Genomic DNA, 20627 nt, shown 5'->3' on the forward strand with positions numbered 1-20627 from the left:
ATAGTAGGGTCCGTAGTGGGACGTACTACTTGCTTGAGGTATAAATAGGAAGAAAGTTAAGGTTAAGAAACAAGGCAAGTCAAATTGATTCGGTACCGTCCTCCTGTTATCTCTGTGGGCATTGGCTACGTGTCTCATCTAATCTACGATTTTTTTTTTCTATGTATCTAATCATGCACATCTCGATCACTTATTAAACTATTGTTAATGTTATTGTAGAAAAAAAATCTTTAAATTACATCATTGTGGTCATTTTATATTACGTATGTTTGATATCGAAACTTGAGTTTAGTTAATATAACATAATACTAAATCAATTACTAGAACTATAACATTAAAGGATTTCATTAATATAAACATGATGTTTATCATAAGAAAATTTTATAACATCAAATACATGTATCAATTGGAATGAGGTTAATTAGGTTAACTATGTCTAAAATTTTATAATTTTTAATTAATTAATATGTGTTGCATATTATATTATAACATTTATATTAGTTATTTATATTTAAATGAGTTTAATATAAAGTGATTTAATTAAATTCAATAAGTTCATTAGACTGCCAACAAAAAATTAAGCTTAATGAGCAAAAACCAATTTAACTCATTAGGAAATAATGAAAATCCTAATAGGTTAAAATCTAGGGCATGATTATGATCCTCAAGACATCAAATCAAGAAACAATTTCTCTTCTCCTTATCTGAAGAGAAAACGAAGGTCCCATAAGGAAGAAAATGATTTGGTTGAGAAAGATCATATTGTTCGTGACCGTTGTAAGATTCTACTGCGTGTTGATCAAGTTTTATGGATCTAGGTATTTCTTAAAATCTTTTGATAATCTAACATAATGTGTTTTGGTGCTCATTTGGTATTTTATAAGGTTTATTAAAAATTCCAACAAGTGGTATCAGAGCCACTATTATTGTTAGATTATTGGGATTTAAAGTGGTTTGATATGTATTATATATGGATCGTTTTAGTTATATGAATCCTAATTTTATTTTGGGGAGATACTATTTCGATCAATAAAATATGTAAAACCAGTAAATTTCTGTGGTATGGTCATAAAGTTTTTCCTTTTTTTTTCAAATGTATTTGATTTACGGGTTTGTATACAGTTTTTGTTTGTGTCGTGTGTACTTATATGTTATTCTATTTGGGATAAAGGTTCTACGTATCCGGCATTGATTTTTTTGAACAATATATATTTTGTGAGCAAGATTTTTTTTTTGTTTTATACATAAGATTTTCAAAAATTCTTTACGTCGAATACAAAACCACAGGAACTTATATTTTTATATAAGGTCATTGTGTGCGATTTGTGAATCTATATGCATGTCATTATCATGATGTTTTGTATGTGGCACAATTTTACATATATATATATATATATATATATATATATATATATTATTTATATGAATCAGTAATAAGGCAATGATCTTTTGTCTTGTATGAATAATTTATTATTTTTTTGTCAACTATTTTTTCTTCATGAGTCGGTGATAAATTGATAATTTATGATATTCTTGTGGTTAATATAAATTTATGATAATATTGTGGTATGTTCGTTTCGGATACATAATTAGCTTTCTTTTAGGGAAATGTAGAAACTAACTTATTAGGTTAATTGTTGGGCTTTTAAGTTAAGCAAATGTTCACCCCAAATATTTATCGTGTTATTTCAAGAAAGACATTTGAGCAAATGTATGTACTGTTTTAGTCAGCACCATCTGAGCAAATGTATGTACATAATAAATGTCAAGAAGATTGAGGATGGGCATTTAATATACACCATGGCAATAATAGAGTTCGGTGCTTACCGAAATATAAAATATATACTCCTGTACGAACATTTATTAGGCATGATATGGGATAAGATTCATTTATCTAAATTATTATGAAAAAAATGGGTTTTTATTATTAGAAAATGTTAACCAGTATATTAAGAGAATTAGTTAAAGAACTTAAAGTATAAGTATTTTTATTAAAAAAAAAAATATGTTACTTTTTATTTTTATTTTTATAATTTTCATAATAAATATTTTTTCTTTTTAGTTGTTTATTATTTGTCAGCAAAATCTTTTATTATTTTCTTACGTTTCTATATATATGCTACACCTCTTATCAGCCTTTTGCAATCCGTTATCTGTTTCTGATATATATATATATGTTCATGATCTGTTTCTGATACTGTCTCCTTTAACTTATTATTAAAGTCATATTTAGCAATTAATATTAAAACAACTCCTAATTATCATTTGATCTGACAATATTTTACACAAAAAAATAACAATAAAAACAAATTAATAATATAAAAACCTTTGTACTAATAGTCAATGAAAATTAAACACTTTTATGAAACTCCCATAAAAAAACCAGCTGAAAAACATAACTAATTTGCTCATTTCCTCTTTAGCTTGTGTTGCGAAAACACGAGAGTGAACTTTCGAAACTTTATTTTGACTTCTCCCTATACATAGTGTGAGTGTTTCAAATTCAAAATACTAATTCCAAGACGGCTTCTAGCATGCGAGAGAAGTACAGGTCCTGCATCGTGTGAAAGTTTTGTGGACCGTCGGATATTGGAGTCACATAACATAAGGTGGAGATTCTCTAGGAGGAAATGCAGTGGATCACCGCAAAATCTCTGATTCTCACTCTACCAGCAGCAACGAGGCAAGGGTGTCAAAAGAGTTATTCATAATTACTGGAATTATATTATTTAGTTCTTTTTGTTTTGTATCATAACCTCACGTTGTAATTGATGCTTATGTTGAAGGTAGTCATGGAAGAGCAAAAAGAATGAAAACGAAAAAAAGGAGAAACCGCATGCAGACTTTTTTCTCCAAAGCAATTGCATGCATTGCTCCTCTCGTATTGCTACAGTTCACCTGGAAATTCACATTAATTTTTTTAAAAAAAGTAAATTGTAATCAGGTGTTGTCATTCCCACATAATCTGAACCTTCTCTCAAGTACAACTCTCTTATCCGACGATCCACAAAACTTTGCCACCGTGAAGGACCTATATTCCTCTCGCATGCTAGAAACCATCTAATTTCAGTTTCTCAGCTGCTTAAGCTATTTAAGTCACATGCAAGGCTTACTTTTTAATTATGAAAAAGGAATAAACCATCTTGGAGTTTGCGGTATATGGTACATTTTTCATCCGAACAAGACTATAATTTATAGCTGAAGTAATGATTATGGTTTAAAACTTATTAAAAAAACCCAGCCTTCTTAAAGATCGACATCATTATTTGTTAATATTTTAAGTATTTATAGCGTCTTATCTCTTTAATAACTAATTAATTTGGTCCTAATGTATTTGTAGGCATAAACCTTCGTCTCAGAATACAGTTAGCTAGCTATACAACAAATTACAAGTCAAATTTCTATTTATACTTCTCCCATATTATTGATATAAATGAGTTTTACGTACAGAAAACGAAAGCGATAGAGACACCATATGAGTCCATATTGTCCGACATGGAAAAGTTAGCCAGAGCTGGAGGAAAAGGAAAAAAAATAAAAGGTCTTGATCATGAAGCCTAATTTTAGATGATTATCACCGGAGAAGAAGTTATTAAGTAGTTTAGGATTACCACTTGTTTACCATCCCAACTAGTTTTTACGTTTCATATTTTTAACTTTTTAAATTTACAAAAAGAAATTAGGAAATTTTTTTATTATGTTCAGGAGATTAATAAGGACTATAATGATTTCGACCACATCATGATTTCTCCATCAAACAGACATTTTTATCTCATTGGGAGCTACATACTCCTATACTTTTCATATATCTTTTTAATTTGTTGCTAATTTCAAAAGATACTTTTACTTATTTTGTGACATTTTTAACATATTATGTTTAGAAGAAATTAAATTTTATATTGGATTGTTGTGAACATTATAGTCTTGTATTTCATGAGTTGAGTTTTACTATTTATTTATTTTTGTTAACTAGGCTATTATAAAATGTTTTGGAAGCTCACCGCCGTGAATGTTGCTATACCATGGAGTCTATATATTTTTTATATTTTTAATAATCAATATTTTTTCTTATATTCTTATATAAAAATAATTTTCTCAACAGTCAACACATACTTACACATATAGGAGGTGATCTATAGTCTGTACAAATATGAAAGCTAACAAGAGTTAGTCTTGATTGTCATATATATAGATGCTAACATTATTTTAATTGAATATTACATCGGTTCCTATTTATAAGATATAGTTAATAATTTTTTTATCCCTATTATAAGATTTTATTTCGCATTTTTTATTTATTAATTATTTTTTAAGTTTAATTTTAACCATGTATTTTGAATGTGACCAATATTTAGTCTTTTCGGTTTTCACAGTCATTTTTCACCTAATACACGTTATACATATAATTGGGTTTTTTATGTAATAATTGGTGTCCTTCGTTCATACATGTTTGCTAAAAAATTGTGATGCTTTCATGGATATTGATACTTTTGTTTTTTTGTCATACTTTTCAAGATTCATGAATTGAAATGATGGTAAGGTGTGAAATTACTATTGGTTACTGCGGATACATTGTCTTTAAAGCGTCTCACCCAACTCTGCCTAATGCACAGAAAGTAAAAGTCAAACGTTAATTTAATCAAGTACTGAGATTTCCTCCCATGATTTGTTTCCCCTTATGTTTTCTTTTAACATTTCTCCTATCAGATAGCCACCATTTATATAAACCTAACTCTACTCTTTTCGGCTTGGTCGCTACAGTTTACCTCCCTCTAGAAAATGTTAAAGATTTTATATTAAAAAGTTCTTAAATATTTGATGGTGTGGGAGCCATTGTTAAATCATGTATGCTTATTAATTAAACCCAACTTCGATCTCTGCAATCTACTAAAGATTATGATACGTTGATAAAGTTTTCGTGCTTGATAGCCTAGAGACGTTGTCATGTCATGTAACGCAATCATCATATAGTTTATTGCGTGAATTATTAAATACATTTTGTCTCCATTTTATTTTTTTCTTCCCTATGCCTAAAGAGAGCATTTATCTTATTTTTTAGCTCGTAACCATCCACAAGAAGGTGTCCACGTGTAGTAAACAGGCATTCGTGTACAAAGATTTGGTGGACTGCTGTCTCAGAATTTGTTAATATTTGTTATGAGCTGTTCAATAGCTCCAACAAACTTTGAAAATTTATTTTATTTGTTTTATGGCATTATTTCCAGATACGAGATCCGAAGCTTGCGCGAATAAAGAACTAGCACTACTATTTTAAGGTAATCACGCACACATCATCGTCTTCGGCTAGCTACTTCTATTGGTAAGAACTATATTCCAATCTAAATATTTAATTGATTACGATCACATATAAATCCAATTAATTGGTGAAAGATAAGCAAACTACAATGCTATTGAATTTATAAAGAACACCTGGCCCTTGATGGAGCTCGAGAACTTTCCTGCATGAATTGGGGTTTAATTATATACTTAATAATCGTATAAGTATTATGAAATAGGTAACGATCGAGTAGCCAATAGTTGAATGCCAAAAATGATTTCTGGATACGGAATGCAAACTCTAGAACTAAGTATTCAGAAAAATCCGTTTGCAATTTGATTCAACGCCACAACTATCATCTGAATAAGAAGCTCAAACAATTTAGTGTAGTATATCTCTCAAGAAAATCAAGGCTTTTGCATATATAGAAGGTAATAATTGGTAGGATTCTGCCGAAATCCAATTTATTTAGAAGAGTTATTTCAACTCAAATTGACAAACTTGTGTAAGCATTCATAATTCGAAATCAAAGCTTTTGCATGTATAAACAAATGTTTCTGGAATTGTGTACATAATTCCGGAATGAGTAATTCGAAAGTGCTCAATTTTTTCGTCTATTCTGGACTCTCCAATCCGGAATTATAACTAGATCCGTAAAAAAAAAAAAAAACAAAGGGTATTTTTGTTCATTAGTTTCCTATGGGGTGCAGGAAGCAAAGGCCAGGTAGTGACTTTGAACTGGGCCACAGGCTGAAACAGTGAAACCCAAAGTTCACCCTTGCATCTTGAAACCCAAAATAAAATGTAAAACTAGCATTTTCTTTTATTTAATAAACAGGAAGAATTAGGCAGTGGGTTTGATGTTGCTACAAAATGGCGGATATCAATTATATTTCATATAAATGAAAATTTAAGAATACATGTGACAAAGGTTAAACAAAATTAATCAAAAGGTACAAATCATTTCACAAAATAATGAGGATGAATGAGCAATTCCCCGAACATCAAACTCTTGAAGTCTGATTGATAATCTGCAAAATCTTATTATGTAAATTGCCGTTGGCAACAAGGACACCGCCAGAGGGAAATATAATCCGCCGGCCAACATGATCCGCTGCAAGATCTATGTCGCTGCCTTTCCAGTCTGTTACCTGATCAAATTGGTTATTATCAAATGAAACAGTTAAAAAGAAAGGAAAAAAAAAATGGTCATCTTAAAAAAGTACACTTATTCATACAGTAATGTCTGGAACCATATAGTAGTGTTCACGAATTATAAATCTCTGCTAAAACAAACTGACAGGCATTTCACAAATTCCAAGACTGGACAGAGTAACAGGGCAGAATTAAAAGGTTTGCACCGCTATGCACAACCCACTACACCTCATTATCGGTTTATCACTATGAGAATTCCTTTGCAGCACTAAGAAATGCACTATGCCAATGTACATCAAATAGCAAACCAACGCTTGTTTAATTAGATGAAAAACGTAATTTAAACTACCTGCCATCAGTTATAGGGGGCACAACAATTATCTACAGTAGTAATAGTTTCGGTGGAAATATTTGGAAGAAATTATTCATGCGGTCATACCTTCAACATGTCTAAAAGAAAACGAAAATGCGCAACAATACAAGATGATAGTATGAGATAATTTAACAGACACAAAAATGGTAGGAAAAAAAATTACCTTCCCACCAGCTTCATGAACACATATAATGCCAACAGCATGGTCCCATGCCTACACAAGACCAAATTAAAAAATATCACTACGTAAATTATCCATCCAACTATAAACTTAAAATATTGATAGGATACCTTTATAATAGTCTTCTCTTTTGCTCGGAGAATGAAAATAGATGCTCTACCAGAGGCCACCATCAAATACTTGCATAAACTGCATCGATCCATAACAATGTCAAGAAATGAGCAAATGAAAGAAAGAAAAGATTAAAAATCAATGAAGCTAAAAGTTATTGGTGATATTATCACCATGAGATGAAACTATCAACGAATTGCAAAATAGTTATCCCAGTTAATTGAATTAGTAATTACTGATTAGAGCAATAACTTCTCTGTTTAAACTTCAAATATAAGATATTAACAAAGACTTCCTTTCAAAGAGCAGACTACAATTCTACTAAAAAAAACAAACCTCAGGAAATGTAAGCAGTAAAATTAGAATAAGAAATAACACAAACTAATGATTGCTTTGGATTTTGCCAGCTACTCCACACATTACTTCATAGAACATCAATTATCAGAAAAGTTGATTGAGTGTAATCAAGTAAAAACACATATATAGATAATATTTGAGACCTTCCACAACATGCCCCCAAAAGAAGAATTTGGTTGCTCCCTACATTGTCAGCATTGCTTGTGGCATTAAATAAAGAAGTCAGGGGCAGTGATTCCCATGTTTGACTATCTGGAATACAGAAGCGTGCTTTATGTATTATGTCAGATCCATCAACAAAACATCTGGTCCATACACCAGATGATTTGAGTTGGCTATTCAAACTTTTCATCCATGTTCCACAGCCTTTATGAGCAATCATTACAGTTCCTGATCCACCAAGAGAATCCCAACCCTCCTCAATCTCAACAGAGGATTTCTCAGATAAATCTTCCTTCCAGTTAGGGCAGCCCATAACACCAATTACAATCTCTCCTTCAACCACAAGAGCCAAACCAACCTGTAATTTTTGGAAATGCCTTAGACAAATTTCAAGATAATAATTACCAAGTCAGATCAACATATGATGCACTGTGAAGAAAATAACATTCGCTGCAAGAATTCCTTATCCAAAGACATACATGCACAGCTTATTTACCCACTCCTCGAGAGGAAATTACATCATAACTCGAGCACTATCACAAGGTTTACCATACAACAAAGAGCTCTTCCAGATGAAACCTCTAGGATTTCTCTCTGTTATATACTACTATATGAAAAGAACTTCAAAAGGTATAACCTACATTATGACTTACCACATATAAGGCTTTGCCAGCCTTTAGAAAACCACGTGTGCCATCAATTGGGTCAAGCACCTGTATTTATTCAATGGAGTGAACTTCCCATAAGTTATGATGGGAAAAACCAAACATGAGAAATAACTATATAAATATCCAATATTAACCTTTAAATAGATAATGTCCTAATGGCTAATAGAAATCAACTTGTAGAAGTATGTAGTTTTCATAAAACAGCCAAAATAATTACCACCATTTTCTCATCTCCAGGAATGCAATGTGAACAAACATCTCATACAACAACATAGAAAATGAAGCCATGAATCAAATTTTTAAGAAGCTATACTGCATCATTTTACAGCATTTAATTGAACGGCTTAGATATGCCCACCCAATATGTGGCCGGCTTTGATCCAAATACGAAAGCATCCTTGCCCCCTCTATCAATTGCTTCGAGTACATCATCTTGTGTCAATGGTTTACAAGTGGAGCTAGCTGTATCAGTTACTGCATCAAGCACAGTACCTGCCAAGTTTCTTGTTCGCAAGAAAGCAGAGTCCTCTTCAGCCACCAAAGGTATAGAAGGGAACAGCTTATTTAACTCTGTTTTGACAACCACATAAGATATAAAACCAAAATTTTCAATCCCTGTGAACGAATAATAACTTGACAAATCATTTTCAAGGCTACATGCTAATCCTAATACTACGCTAATTACATTAGTAGTTTAGTACAAGGAAAATATACTGTAGCAAACTAGTGTTTACAATTACACTTTAGATGACTCACGTTGACAAGAAATTATGAGGATTAATCAGAGTTCATTAGCAGTTTTTAAGTTTCACCGAGTCCTTTAAATTAACGTTCATCATATTGTTGTTATATCCCCATATAGAAGAGAAACTTAAGTAGAACTACAATTGACCACATTAAGGGCCTGCTTAGATAAACTTCTCCATAAGTATTTGTAGAAGAAAATAGGAAAGAAAAATCAAACAAGCTTCCCCATAAACTAAAATTAGCTTATGTAAGTTAAAAATAAATTTTTGAAAAAGCTAATATGAGAGAGCTTCTACAAATTATCTTATGGAGAAGCTTATTTCTTGTTTCCTTCGTATTTTCTTACAAGTGCTTATGAAGAAGTTTATCCAAACATCACAATTACACCATATTGGTTTGATTTATATAGGCATCACAATTAAGAAAAATGTTAAGCTACTTGTTATATTTGACATGAGACTAAGTTAATACCGAAACTTATGAGTGCTTGAACTCCAAAATCTGCCACAGTAACAGGAGTCTGGTCATTTTTCTCAAGAACCTTTCCATCAGTTGAGAACAAGGATGATTTGACCTGCAGAGTGCGGACACTTCACTAAAGTCACAATGCGCATAAAATCCAATTGTAGCAGAATCAATTCTGACGATTATACACACAAAAAATTAAGAACAACTACAGACCAACAAAAAAAAAAGGAGAGAAAGAAGGTTATTACATTAAGACAGAGACGGCAAGCCCTCTGAACAACGTCAATAGCGGCTTGAAGCTCTTTGTAATGCTTTGCGTTTTGCTGCGGAAATGGCAGGGTCGCCCTAATGGATTGTAAATCGAAACGAGGGGAAATTCAGGCTTTGACTTTGAGAGAAAATGGAAGAGTTTTCATTTTATGGAAAACAAAATTGATTGAAGAGACCTTACGTTGAAGCGACGACTACGAGTTGCGCCACCGTTAAATAATCGGACGGCGGAGACAGGTGAACGCAGGATATCCATCGCCATCAGTGTCGACTGTCGAGCGTTGAGGAGAGGAGAAACACAAAATAGTGCCAAGGAGATGCCTGGTTGGTAATGAAAATGAATTTAAATTACATTTTTTTTTAAAGTTTAATATGCATAAATTGCTTAAACAAATAAAATATAAAAGTATATAATTTAGATTATTTTTAAATATAATAATTTTTTCCACTAACTTTTTAAATGAATTTTTTATTAAAAAAATAATTAATTCCAAAATTTAAGTTATATATATATAGGAATGGATGACGGGGGTTTTAAAAAATAGAAACTAGTAACATTACCTCTATTTTTATTATACAATTAATTCTATATGTTGTATCGGTAAAACTTACATCAATAAAGGAGTTATAATTCTTATCATGTTGTGCAAAATGAGAAATATGTAAATTTCATTAAAAATGCATTTTTTTTTAGAGATTACAAATATTTTTTAACTAAATACCCTAAATTAAACTGAAATAATTATGTGACGGTTAGACTACATCCTAAGTGATTTTAAATTATAATATCATTTTATTAATCATAATCCCTTTAAAGTGTTGACAAATAATATTGTTAATTCTAGCAAAAAAAAATTACACATGATTTTAAAAACATTATCTACATTAATAAATAATTTAGTAGACACAAATGATATCCTTTCATATTCAAATAATTTGGTGAACGGGCGGTATTTCATCTAGTAAAGAGATTGAACTAGACAAGGAACAAGGCCAACCTTAATTCTTTTGAAACCTGTGCTCATTGCAAAAGTCACGTACTAACTCACTCACTCAAATAATACTTAGGATTTCGCATATTAACAAATTAAATCTCCATTTATCTAAAGGTCAACTCCAATGAGCGACGTACTCCAGACATGGTATTCTAGATTACACCACACGACAACAGAAGCATGCATTACACATATAGCCCACTGCAACATAAACCTCTCATGTGTACCAGTCTTAATATATAACAATTAAATAAATAACGAATGATGAGCCCGATATTAAAATAAAGGGCAAGATTTGGATTTGCATTAGTATAATATATATGCAGTACATGGTATTATTTTATTATAAAATAAAGAATCTTCCTCGAGACTAATTGGATAAAAAATTTGCTTACAGCGATTAATTAGAAGGAAAAAAATGTTAGAATGTGATTAAAATAATTAGAAGGGAAAAAAATGTTAGAATGTGATTATAATAACTAGCAATTAGAAAGTGAATTGTGGGTTGTTATTAGAAAGTGAATAAGCTAGTTTTAGTGAATATACTACATAAATAACCTTTGATTCTTTCATTATGCAGTACTGATTTTGAATAACAAAATTTTAATTCTTTTACATCTTTTTCTCATATTTCATGTGTGAATCTGTTATTGTTCTAACAAATTGGTATCAAGAGCTAAGGTTTTGATCAAGGGATCCTTGTGACACACACGATGGGATCAACTAGCGTGATTTTTTCAACAAATCTTCTCGTTCTCATTGGAAAGAACTGGGATCGGTGGCGTGTGCAGATGAAGGCATTCCTGGGCTATCAAGAAGTTGCAAAAATCGTTGAAAAAGGTTATCCAACGCTCACTGAAGATTCCACAGATGCATAGAAGGCGCTTCACAAAGAAAACAAGAAGAAAGATCGTAAAGCGACCTTCCCGATTCATCAATGTGTTGATGAGGCGCACTTTGAGAAGATTGCAGGCACTGCAACTTCACAAGAAGTGTGGAAGATCCTGGAGAAATGCAATGAAGGCGCAAAGCAATTGAAGAAGGTGAGGTTACAGACGATGAGGCGTCAATACGAATTGATGCAAATGGAGAATAATGAAAAGATAGTTGAATTTTTCAACAGAATCATTACTCACACAAATGCCATGAAGAATTATGGTGAGAAAATTTCAGATCAATCAATTATAGAAAAGATTTTGAGAACACTCAATCCCAAATTCGACCACATTGTTGTAGCCATTGAAAAATCCAAGAAGCTTGAGGAATTACAGGTAGAAGAACTTCAAGGTTCTCTTGAGGCACATGAGCATAGACTCATTGAAAGAGGTTCAGAGAAGTCTGGTAATCATCAAGCACTGCAGGCTCATACATCAGGAAGAGGAGGCCATAACTTCAAAGGAAATTTTCGAGGTTGAGGCCATGGGAGAAATTCCAAAGGTGGCTTTGGAAGAAACACTTGAAGCCAAGATTAAGGAAAGATTGATCAAGATCAACCAGAAAGCTCCAGTAGAAGAGGGAGTTTCAGTAATTGGCGAGGAGGAAAGAAAAAGGTAATTGACAGAAAAAAAAATTCAATGTTTTAACTGTAATCGGATTGGACATTTTTCCATAGAATGTGTAGTTGCACCAAGTCACATAGATCATCGGGGGAGTCAGTCACATAGTGATCATGAGGAAAACATGGCCAAAGAAGAGAATGAAGCAAATCCTAAAAAACAATCTTTGATGATGATGATGATCACCAATTCAGAATCTCATAACAATGAAATTTGGTACATAGATTTTAGGTGTTCAAATCATATGACAGGACATCGTGATTGGCTTGTTAATTTTGATGCAAAGAAGAAGAGCACAATAAGATGTGCGGACAATAGAGTCATTCAGACTGAGGGTGCTGGGAATGTGTTAGTCACAAGACAAGATGGAAGACAAACAATGATCTCAGATATGCTTTATGTTTCTGGAATGAAGAGTAACGTGATCACTATGGGTCAACTCTTGGAGAAGGGATTCTCAATGAATACGACTAATGGTTTTTTGGAAATCTATGACACAACAAAGAGAATGACCATGAAAGCCCCTTTTGAGGATTCTTTCACATCTTTTTCTTATATCTCTTATGTGAATCTGTTATTGTTCTAGAAAAAGACATAACCAAAGTTCCTGAACCCTAAGTTTTGACCCAAAATATCTTCTCATTAATCCTACTTGAATATTCCTTTTGAATCCTGCCCAAGGCGCCCACAGAGTTAGTAGCCACAAACACACAGCCACTAGTTTAATTATATACCTATGTTATCCATGTATAAATATTTGCAGATCGTGATTACATCCATAATTCAAGTGCCTATATATTACATATACACACTGCTCTCCATTTCTGTAGCTAGCTTTTCTCATTTTTCGCTACTGCTAACATGACTCGATTAAACATTTTTTCTCAATATTTCAGCACCACACAACACAAATAATTTGACAGAAATTAGAGACACCGGGATTTATGCAGAAAGCACTGATATTATTTTTTTAAAAAAATTAAGATTAATTTGAAAAATTAACTAATCGGGAACACGTTCAATTCTTATTGCCACCATCATAAAAAAAAATAAAAAATCCGAACATATATGTCTAGACAATGGCCATGCTTAACATAAATTGATTGAAAAGTTAGTTGATCATGCAAATTTTGTTGAAAACATGTAAGAAGATCAGCATTGAAAAAGTTTTTAACTGAAGTTGGTAAGATTAACTGTTAAAATAATTGATACACATAAAATAACATTAAAAAATATGTGTTATGTATATATTTGTCTGTATATATAATAATTAAAAATTAAATAAATTTATCATTATTAGGTAAAGTAAATAAATCAAATATTCACATGTAATTTATAGAAAATATGGACATAATTAGAGAAGAGTAAAAAAGATTATTGTTTTTTTAAATTTAACATGTATACAATTGAAAAATATAATACTGTGTAACTTTCACTTTATAAGTAATAAAATTCATTCATTAACGTATCAAATCAGAGTTTTTAAACTTATGACTTTTTAAAAAAAAACACTAATTAAATATGCAATGGAAAACTTTACATAATTTTTTTTCAAGAAAAAAGAAGAATGAAGGAGAAACTTATCAGGTGTAGTCTGATTTGGGCTACCTATATAAAGTTCAAGGCTCAATTATGTACCAGTTTGGATTGAAGTTTGTCCAAATATAAATGGGATAAGGCCGATGCTTGAAATTCCTGTAGTTTTCTTCCGCTTAAAAAATAAAAAACACTTATTTTATTGTTTTTAAAAGTTATTTTTCTTTAAAAAAATAATTTTAATTTTAATTTTAAAATTTTAAGATAACATTAATAGTTATTATATTAATTGAATTCCTTCTTTCACTTATTTTATATTTTTATCGTAAAATTAAATAGAAAGTAGTTTTTTAGTAGTAAATAAAAAAATAGAGAACAAATTGATTAAAAAGTTAATTATATTTCTTAATTTTATTATGAAAAAAACTATATTTTTGCATTTTTCTACCAATAAAAAACAAGGAGGGAAGAACATTAAAATGACATAAAAGAAACAAAGAATAAAAGACAACAGATATTAGAAGCGAAAATATAGAAAGAAAAGAGAATAACAGATAAGCCTCCATTCCCGCGTTCTAATCTTTCAGCCCCAAATACCTCATCCATAACATTGATACTCTTTTGCTCTCAGTACTGCACCTTAGTACCCAGAGAAAAACTAATGATTTCACTACGACCCTATAACACATGTCTTGAAACAACAAAGTTTCTCTTCAACCCTTCAAAGCTTGGAATCTCTACACAAACATGCTTGATAGCACCAAGGAAGACATCACGTAGAATACAAGTGAAATGCAGTGGTGCAGAAAACAAGGGTGAGAGACGAACGTTTTTGACACTGGAAGAAGCTGGTTTGGTTGAGATATCAGGTTTGAGCACACATGAACGCTTTCTATGCCGTTTAACGGTACGTACCTCTCTTCTCATAACAACCGACATTTTTAATTAATTGACAATGTAAAACATTTCTAACTAGTTCACAATATAAAAAAATTTACATTAACATAACATAATTATTAAACTCTTATTTGTCTGTTTATACTATAGATATCGTCCCTGAACTTGCTAAGAGTGATATCAGAGCAAGAAGGATGTCCAATTGAGGAGCTCAATGCTGCCAAGATATGTGATTGGTTCCTCAAAGATAAGCTCAAAAGAGAACAGAACTTAGGCTCTGCGGTTCTTCAGTGGGATGATTCAGAGTTCCAATTTTAATTATCTATTTAATACTTTTTTCTTTCTAAGTCATGAGTTTTTTGGGATTATGTTTATCGAGAAAGGGGTGACACTTTTTTTCGGTATTCGATTCTAAAATTCTTATCGTATATGATTCGGATTGTTGATGCTGCTCAGGTTCCCTTTTTAGAGTATTTTCTCCTCTTCATAGGTATTGAATTAATTACAACTGTTGTAATTTGAAGGACCTTTCCTGGTTTCATGCCATTGGGTTTCCAAAATCTAATCAGTCCTGTCAAGGTTTCTTACTTTCTTTAGCATTAAATTACTGAACATGAATGCACCCAAAAAGAAAAACTTTACTAAATGCATATAAAGTTATACTCTGTAGGGATATTTTAATTGAAAAATGTTAACAATACAACACACACTCTTTTGAATATATGTTTTATTTTATAAAAGATATTGTGGTTGGGCAAGATGTCACTCATACGGTTCTAAAATTCTAAATGGAGAGGATTCAGAGGAGAGAGGACCCGGGTTCACTTTATTGTTGTTTAGTAATATGATACACTTGCTAATAGGCTCAAACGTATCTTGCCTGGAATAGTTTTTGAAAATCAAAGTGCCTTTTCCCCAATAGACTCGTCACTCGTAATGCTTGAATAGCTTGAGTATTTCCCGAGGAAATCAACATAAGCATATCATATTACTCAAGAACATTAGAGAATCCAAATAAATTTATTATTAATTTTAATTTAAAAAAAATTAAAATGACAATAAACATTTATTTTTCTCTCTCTTTACTAATAGCCAAATCTAACTGCTTATTCTCTCATTTTCCACCGTCTAAAGCTGAAAGTCAATTTGGAAATGTCAATTGCTTGGTACTTATCTTGTTGCGCATACCCCGCCAATCAATATAAATGATTTCTCACGTCACTAGACGCTATTCCTCACACCAATCGTGTGTTTTTTTTTTTTTTTTTAAGGCAATCACGTTTTCAAACATACACAGCAAATTTTATAATAAATAAGTTGTATAATTATGAGGGGAAAGAATAAGAAAAAAATAGAAATATAAAATATAATAGAAAACATATTATCATATGAATTATTATTGTATAAATAACAATACTCTTATGACATTAACGCACCCATCCCCGTCTGCTAATTTATTGTAATAATGTAACCACGCGTGTACAAGTATTTTTGTTTTTGTCTTAACCTTTCCACTGATCAGGAGAAAAAGATTCTAATTTGATGGGGGTGGTAATTAAAATTTTACCAAGAATAATGTACATGTATCACATGAGAGACGGTGATTGTACCAATATTATGGATGTAAAATAAATTGAATTAGACATCTCTTTTAAGTCGATTAAGATTAATCAATGGCCTTTTAAGTCCATTTAAGGATACGCTGTAGACAAAAAAAAAAAAAACAAAGAATTGTATCCGTAATTTATTTCTTACCTTATGTTTTTATGCTAAACTAACAATATTTTCTTTAAGAATTTCAAAAATTAAGTAAAATTTGAAATAGAAATATATAAAAGAAAATAATACCGTTGTTAATTAATAGAGAAGTTATGTGTTTTAATAAAGAACCAACTATAATGAAAAGCACTATTATTATTATTTGAAATAGAAAATTTATTTTGTGATATATTAATAACTTAAAGAATTTTTTATTAAAAACTACAAAATAAGAGTTTAAAAGTTACGGAATAAGTTATAAAGGTGAAATTACATAAACTAATTATTAATTTGATATATTATTTTAAAACTTGCAATTGACAATTTTACATTTAACCTTACTCCTTAAATTAAATATATTTTTTTAAAAAAGTGATAAATATGAAATGTTTAACACAAGAAGAGTCAAAAACTTTAATAAAAAGGTAAATCAAACTAAACAAGGAAACATGCACTAAAAGACATTGATATTTTCATTTAAAACAATTTATATGTATAAAGAATTCACTAAAAACATAATCACCCACCCTTATAAAAAATCAAAATTGAATATATAAAAATGGAAAAATAAGAAAAGGACAAAAATAAAAAGTTGGGATGTGAAAGCACGAAATGGGTAGCATTTGAATACGAAGACTAAGAATCCGCGGACTTGAGTTGTTAGAATTAGTTAAGTTTTCCCACCATGAACACCCCAACTGTGGGACCCGACACTCAACCTTTTTGATAAACCAAAAACAAAACCTTTGTATTTTTCTTTACTATATATTTGTTCCATTCCGTGCGCGGTGAATGGTGATCTTATTGTATTTGAGACTTGAGTTGGAAGTCATGGCGATTGGTAATGAGAATCAGCCACAACAATCTGAAGGCAAAGTGTGGAATTTGTTCAAGCTTCCCTTTCGCCATTCAACTTCAACTCCTCACAATCACAATCAAGTTTCCACCTCCAATTCTGTTTCTTCCTTTGCCAAATCGCTCCTCCCCTCACCACGTCGTCTTAAGCTTGATCCTTCCAACAAGCTCTACTTCCCTTGTATGCTTCCCTCTTCTTCCAATTCTTCTTTTATCCAGTCTTCTATCTTTCACTGTACTACTTTGCATCTGCTGGGATATGATTATATATGATCCAATTTTATTTGTGGCTTTTACTTGTTTCGTTTCATGTTGGAGAATAATTCTGAGTATAGATTTGATTTTGGATCAATTTTGACATGTTTGATTATACATGGGGAAGAGTTCATAATTGATTTTGGATCCAGAACTGGTTCTGAGTTAAAGCAATTTTGAGTTACTTTTGTGTTCGATCCAAAATTTTGCATTGAATTTTACTTCTAACTTGCATCCAAATATAAATTATATCACTTCAAAATTAATTTTAACCATTATGCATTGTCAATGTAATTTTTTTATTTATTTACATTATCAACTAATCAAAAACATGATTTTTTAGATAATTATTTTAAAAGTCAACAAGCTTATTATATATAGAATTTATAATTGGATCACATTGTAAAATTGTTTTACTAATAGACTATTTTCTCTTTTTGTTTTTGGATAATGATAAGCACCTTCTTTTAGTAACTATATACCCTCCTAATGCATCCTTGTATTAATTACTAGTAATCTATAAGAAAAATTATTATATAAATGCATATGATTGCTTGAAAGTCTCATCCTTTCTTGTCATGTGTAGATGAGCCGGGCAAGCAGGGTAGGAGTGCCATCAGGATTAAAAACACCAGCAAATCCAACGTAGCTTTCAAGGTATACTCAAACAAACATATCCACCTCGTTATCTATGCCTTTGTTTTGCATATTCATGTTACTGAGGCACTTTCAACCAAGGGTCTATTATGTTGAACATTACTTTGTCACAGTTTTTGCAAGAGAGCAATTCATCTGTACAAATGAATGAATGAATTTTCATTTTTTGGTCTCTGATTCTGAACCAGTACTGAACTTAACTGTCTATTTTAATAATACTTATTTGTTATTCTCTATCTTTTTTAATAATACTTATTTGTTATTCTCTATCTTTTTGTGTGTATTTAGTTTCAAACAAATGCACCCAAGAGTTGTTTCATGCGCCCTCCTGGGGGCATTCTGGCACCGGGCGAGAGTATAATTGCAACTGGTAAAAATTAATGTCTCATTTCTTCATGTTCCTTTGTGTGGACCATAAGATTGTTTATAATGCCAAGTTATCTCACTAGTCTGTATTTGGTTTGCTAGTGTTCAAGTTTATAGAACATCCATTGAATAATGAAAAGCCAGAAAAAACTGGACTCAAATTCAAAATCACGAGCTTGAAGGTCAAAGGACCAATTGATTATGTCCCTGAAATGGTTAGTTATTTCATCTTCAATACAAGCTTACGGTTGTCTCAATTTGTTTCTCTCTCCCCTGTCTCGAACACAATCAAAATAAGTTCTGTTGTATTTGCTTGGTTTTTGTCTTCATATATCAACCACTAAGTGTCCCCAATTTTCTGCTTTTCTTTGAAGTATTGATGGTGCTGTCACCTTGCAGAATCTTATTTAGCATTGTTTTGAATCATGGGCGTATGTTTTTCCTGTAAACAGTTTGATGAGCTGAAGGATCAAGTAACAGTGGAGCAGATTTTGCAGGTTGTTTTTCTTGATCCAGAGCGTAACTGTCCTGTAAGTGCTGAATTTTTAAGTTTTCATTTGTACTTTGTGGCAATATTCGTGCATGTTAATTGTTACCTTTTGCTTGTCCCTATCTATTCTCTCTTACTATCTTAGTGCCTATAGGTTCAATTAAAATGTAAATAAACTATTCCAAACGCATTCGCTCAAGTATTTGTTGCTTAACAGTTTATTTTATCTGAAGGGGCTCCTTGTTTGGTTTGGCAGTTTGGGTAAGGTGAAAATGAGTAAATTTACCATTATACCCATAAGTAGACAAGTAAAACCATTATCTTTAATATTCAAACTTAGGATAATTAGGTCAGTACAATCCTCAAATTCTGAGCATTTTCTTTACCTTCTGAATCCTCTCATTATTGGACGGGAGGAAAAAATGGGAGGAGATGGATTTTGACTTTCTTATCACCCTCCCCTTACCTCCTTTCTCTTTTTTTCAACCAAACATACTATTTTTGAGACATTAAGTACTTTTCTTTGTTAAAAAGTATTTTCTTATTTTGATGTACATGTTTGTAAGCTTGCTACTCATAATATATACATTATCTAATTGCCTACGTATGATTGTATTATTAAGGCTTTGGAAAAACTGAAGCTTCAGCTGGTTGAGGCTGATGCTGCTGTTGAGGCACGTAAGAGAGCCCCAGAAGATGCAGGTCCTAAGATTCTCGGAGAAGGGCTCGTCGTAGATGAATGGGTGAGTATGTTTACTTAGTTTTTTATTGGAAAAGTTTCCTTGTAAATTGTAATATGTCACTTTTTTGACAAATGCTTCACGTCTTCATCTACATCTCTGATTTTGTTTCCAGAAAGAGAGGAGGGAAAGATACCTGGCCAAACAGCAGGGTGAAGTGGTAGTGGACTCTATATAGCTAAGTTTTGAGTAGGAAATTGTGTTACTGCGGGAAGGTGACTTTAGGGAAACAATTATATTTAATCGCAACGTTTGGCTTAGCGAAAATTAAAGTGGTGAATGACTAGCGTGAAGTGTTCTTTTGAGAAACTTATGATTGGATGAGAACATCCTCTATTATGTACATAAGTGTCAGTGTCATTGCATTTGGGTTTCCTGGAATGATATTTTGATGGATTGATGTAAAATGGTAGTTTTTGTAAGATGGATGATTTGCTGTCATGGCATGGTTTCATGGTAAACTTCAATTGTTGAGATTTTCATCCAGAAAAAGGGTTGATCTTTAGCATGGTGTGAAACTCTGAAATGTGAATGTAAGTAGAAAAGTTATATATTACCTCTCATCCTTTTTTATAGAAACTTTTTAGAATGTCTGTCTGTCTTAATTTTTTTTTACAAATCTCCATTCAAATTATGTACTACATTAATTATTTCTTTTACAAAAACACTTGTAAGTATAGATGGATTCTGCACCTAAAAAAAGTACAGATGGATTAGTTAATTAGATAGAAGGATATAAGGATTTAAGAGAG

The 20627-nt window shown here is 31.5% G+C and overlaps 3 protein-coding genes across 3 annotated transcripts; 2 read left to right on the top strand and 1 right to left on the bottom strand.

The window, feature by feature from the left end:
- Window positions 1-6159: 6159 nt before the first annotated feature.
- LOC100780695 (putative PAP-specific phosphatase, mitochondrial) lies at window positions 6160-10120 on the bottom strand. Its single transcript, XM_003545776.3, has 9 exons — window positions 9947-10120; window positions 9749-9845; window positions 9504-9606; window positions 8644-8855; window positions 8271-8330; window positions 7599-7975; window positions 7098-7176; window positions 6970-7020; window positions 6160-6429 (listed from the first exon to the last, which is right to left on the bottom strand). The coding sequence occupies exons 1-9, from the start codon at window positions 10030-10032 to the stop codon at window positions 6283-6285; spliced, it is 1212 nt and encodes a 403-aa protein (XP_003545824.1). The 5' UTR covers window positions 10033-10120; the 3' UTR covers window positions 6160-6282.
- Window positions 10121-14369: 4249 nt separating this feature from the next.
- LOC100783932 (uncharacterized) lies at window positions 14370-15314 on the top strand. The gene is made up of 2 exons (XM_003545777.4): window positions 14370-14764; window positions 14905-15314. The coding sequence occupies exons 1-2, from the start codon at window positions 14519-14521 to the stop codon at window positions 15070-15072; spliced, it is 414 nt and encodes a 137-aa protein (XP_003545825.1). The 5' UTR covers window positions 14370-14518; the 3' UTR covers window positions 15073-15314.
- Window positions 15315-17185: 1871 nt separating this feature from the next.
- Window positions 17186-20454, top strand: LOC100786563 (vesicle-associated protein 4-2). The gene is made up of 7 exons (XM_003545779.5): window positions 17186-17548; window positions 18209-18279; window positions 18568-18649; window positions 18748-18860; window positions 19098-19175; window positions 19759-19878; window positions 19991-20454. The coding sequence occupies exons 1-7, from the start codon at window positions 17305-17307 to the stop codon at window positions 20051-20053; spliced, it is 771 nt and encodes a 256-aa protein (XP_003545827.2). The 5' UTR covers window positions 17186-17304; the 3' UTR covers window positions 20054-20454.
- Window positions 20455-20627: the final 173 nt, after the last annotated feature.

The sequence above is a fragment of the Glycine max genome, chromosome 15 (genome assembly GCF_000004515.6).
Source record: "Glycine max cultivar Williams 82 chromosome 15, Glycine_max_v4.0, whole genome shotgun sequence".
NCBI lineage: Eukaryota > Viridiplantae > Streptophyta > Magnoliopsida > Fabales > Fabaceae > Glycine > Glycine max.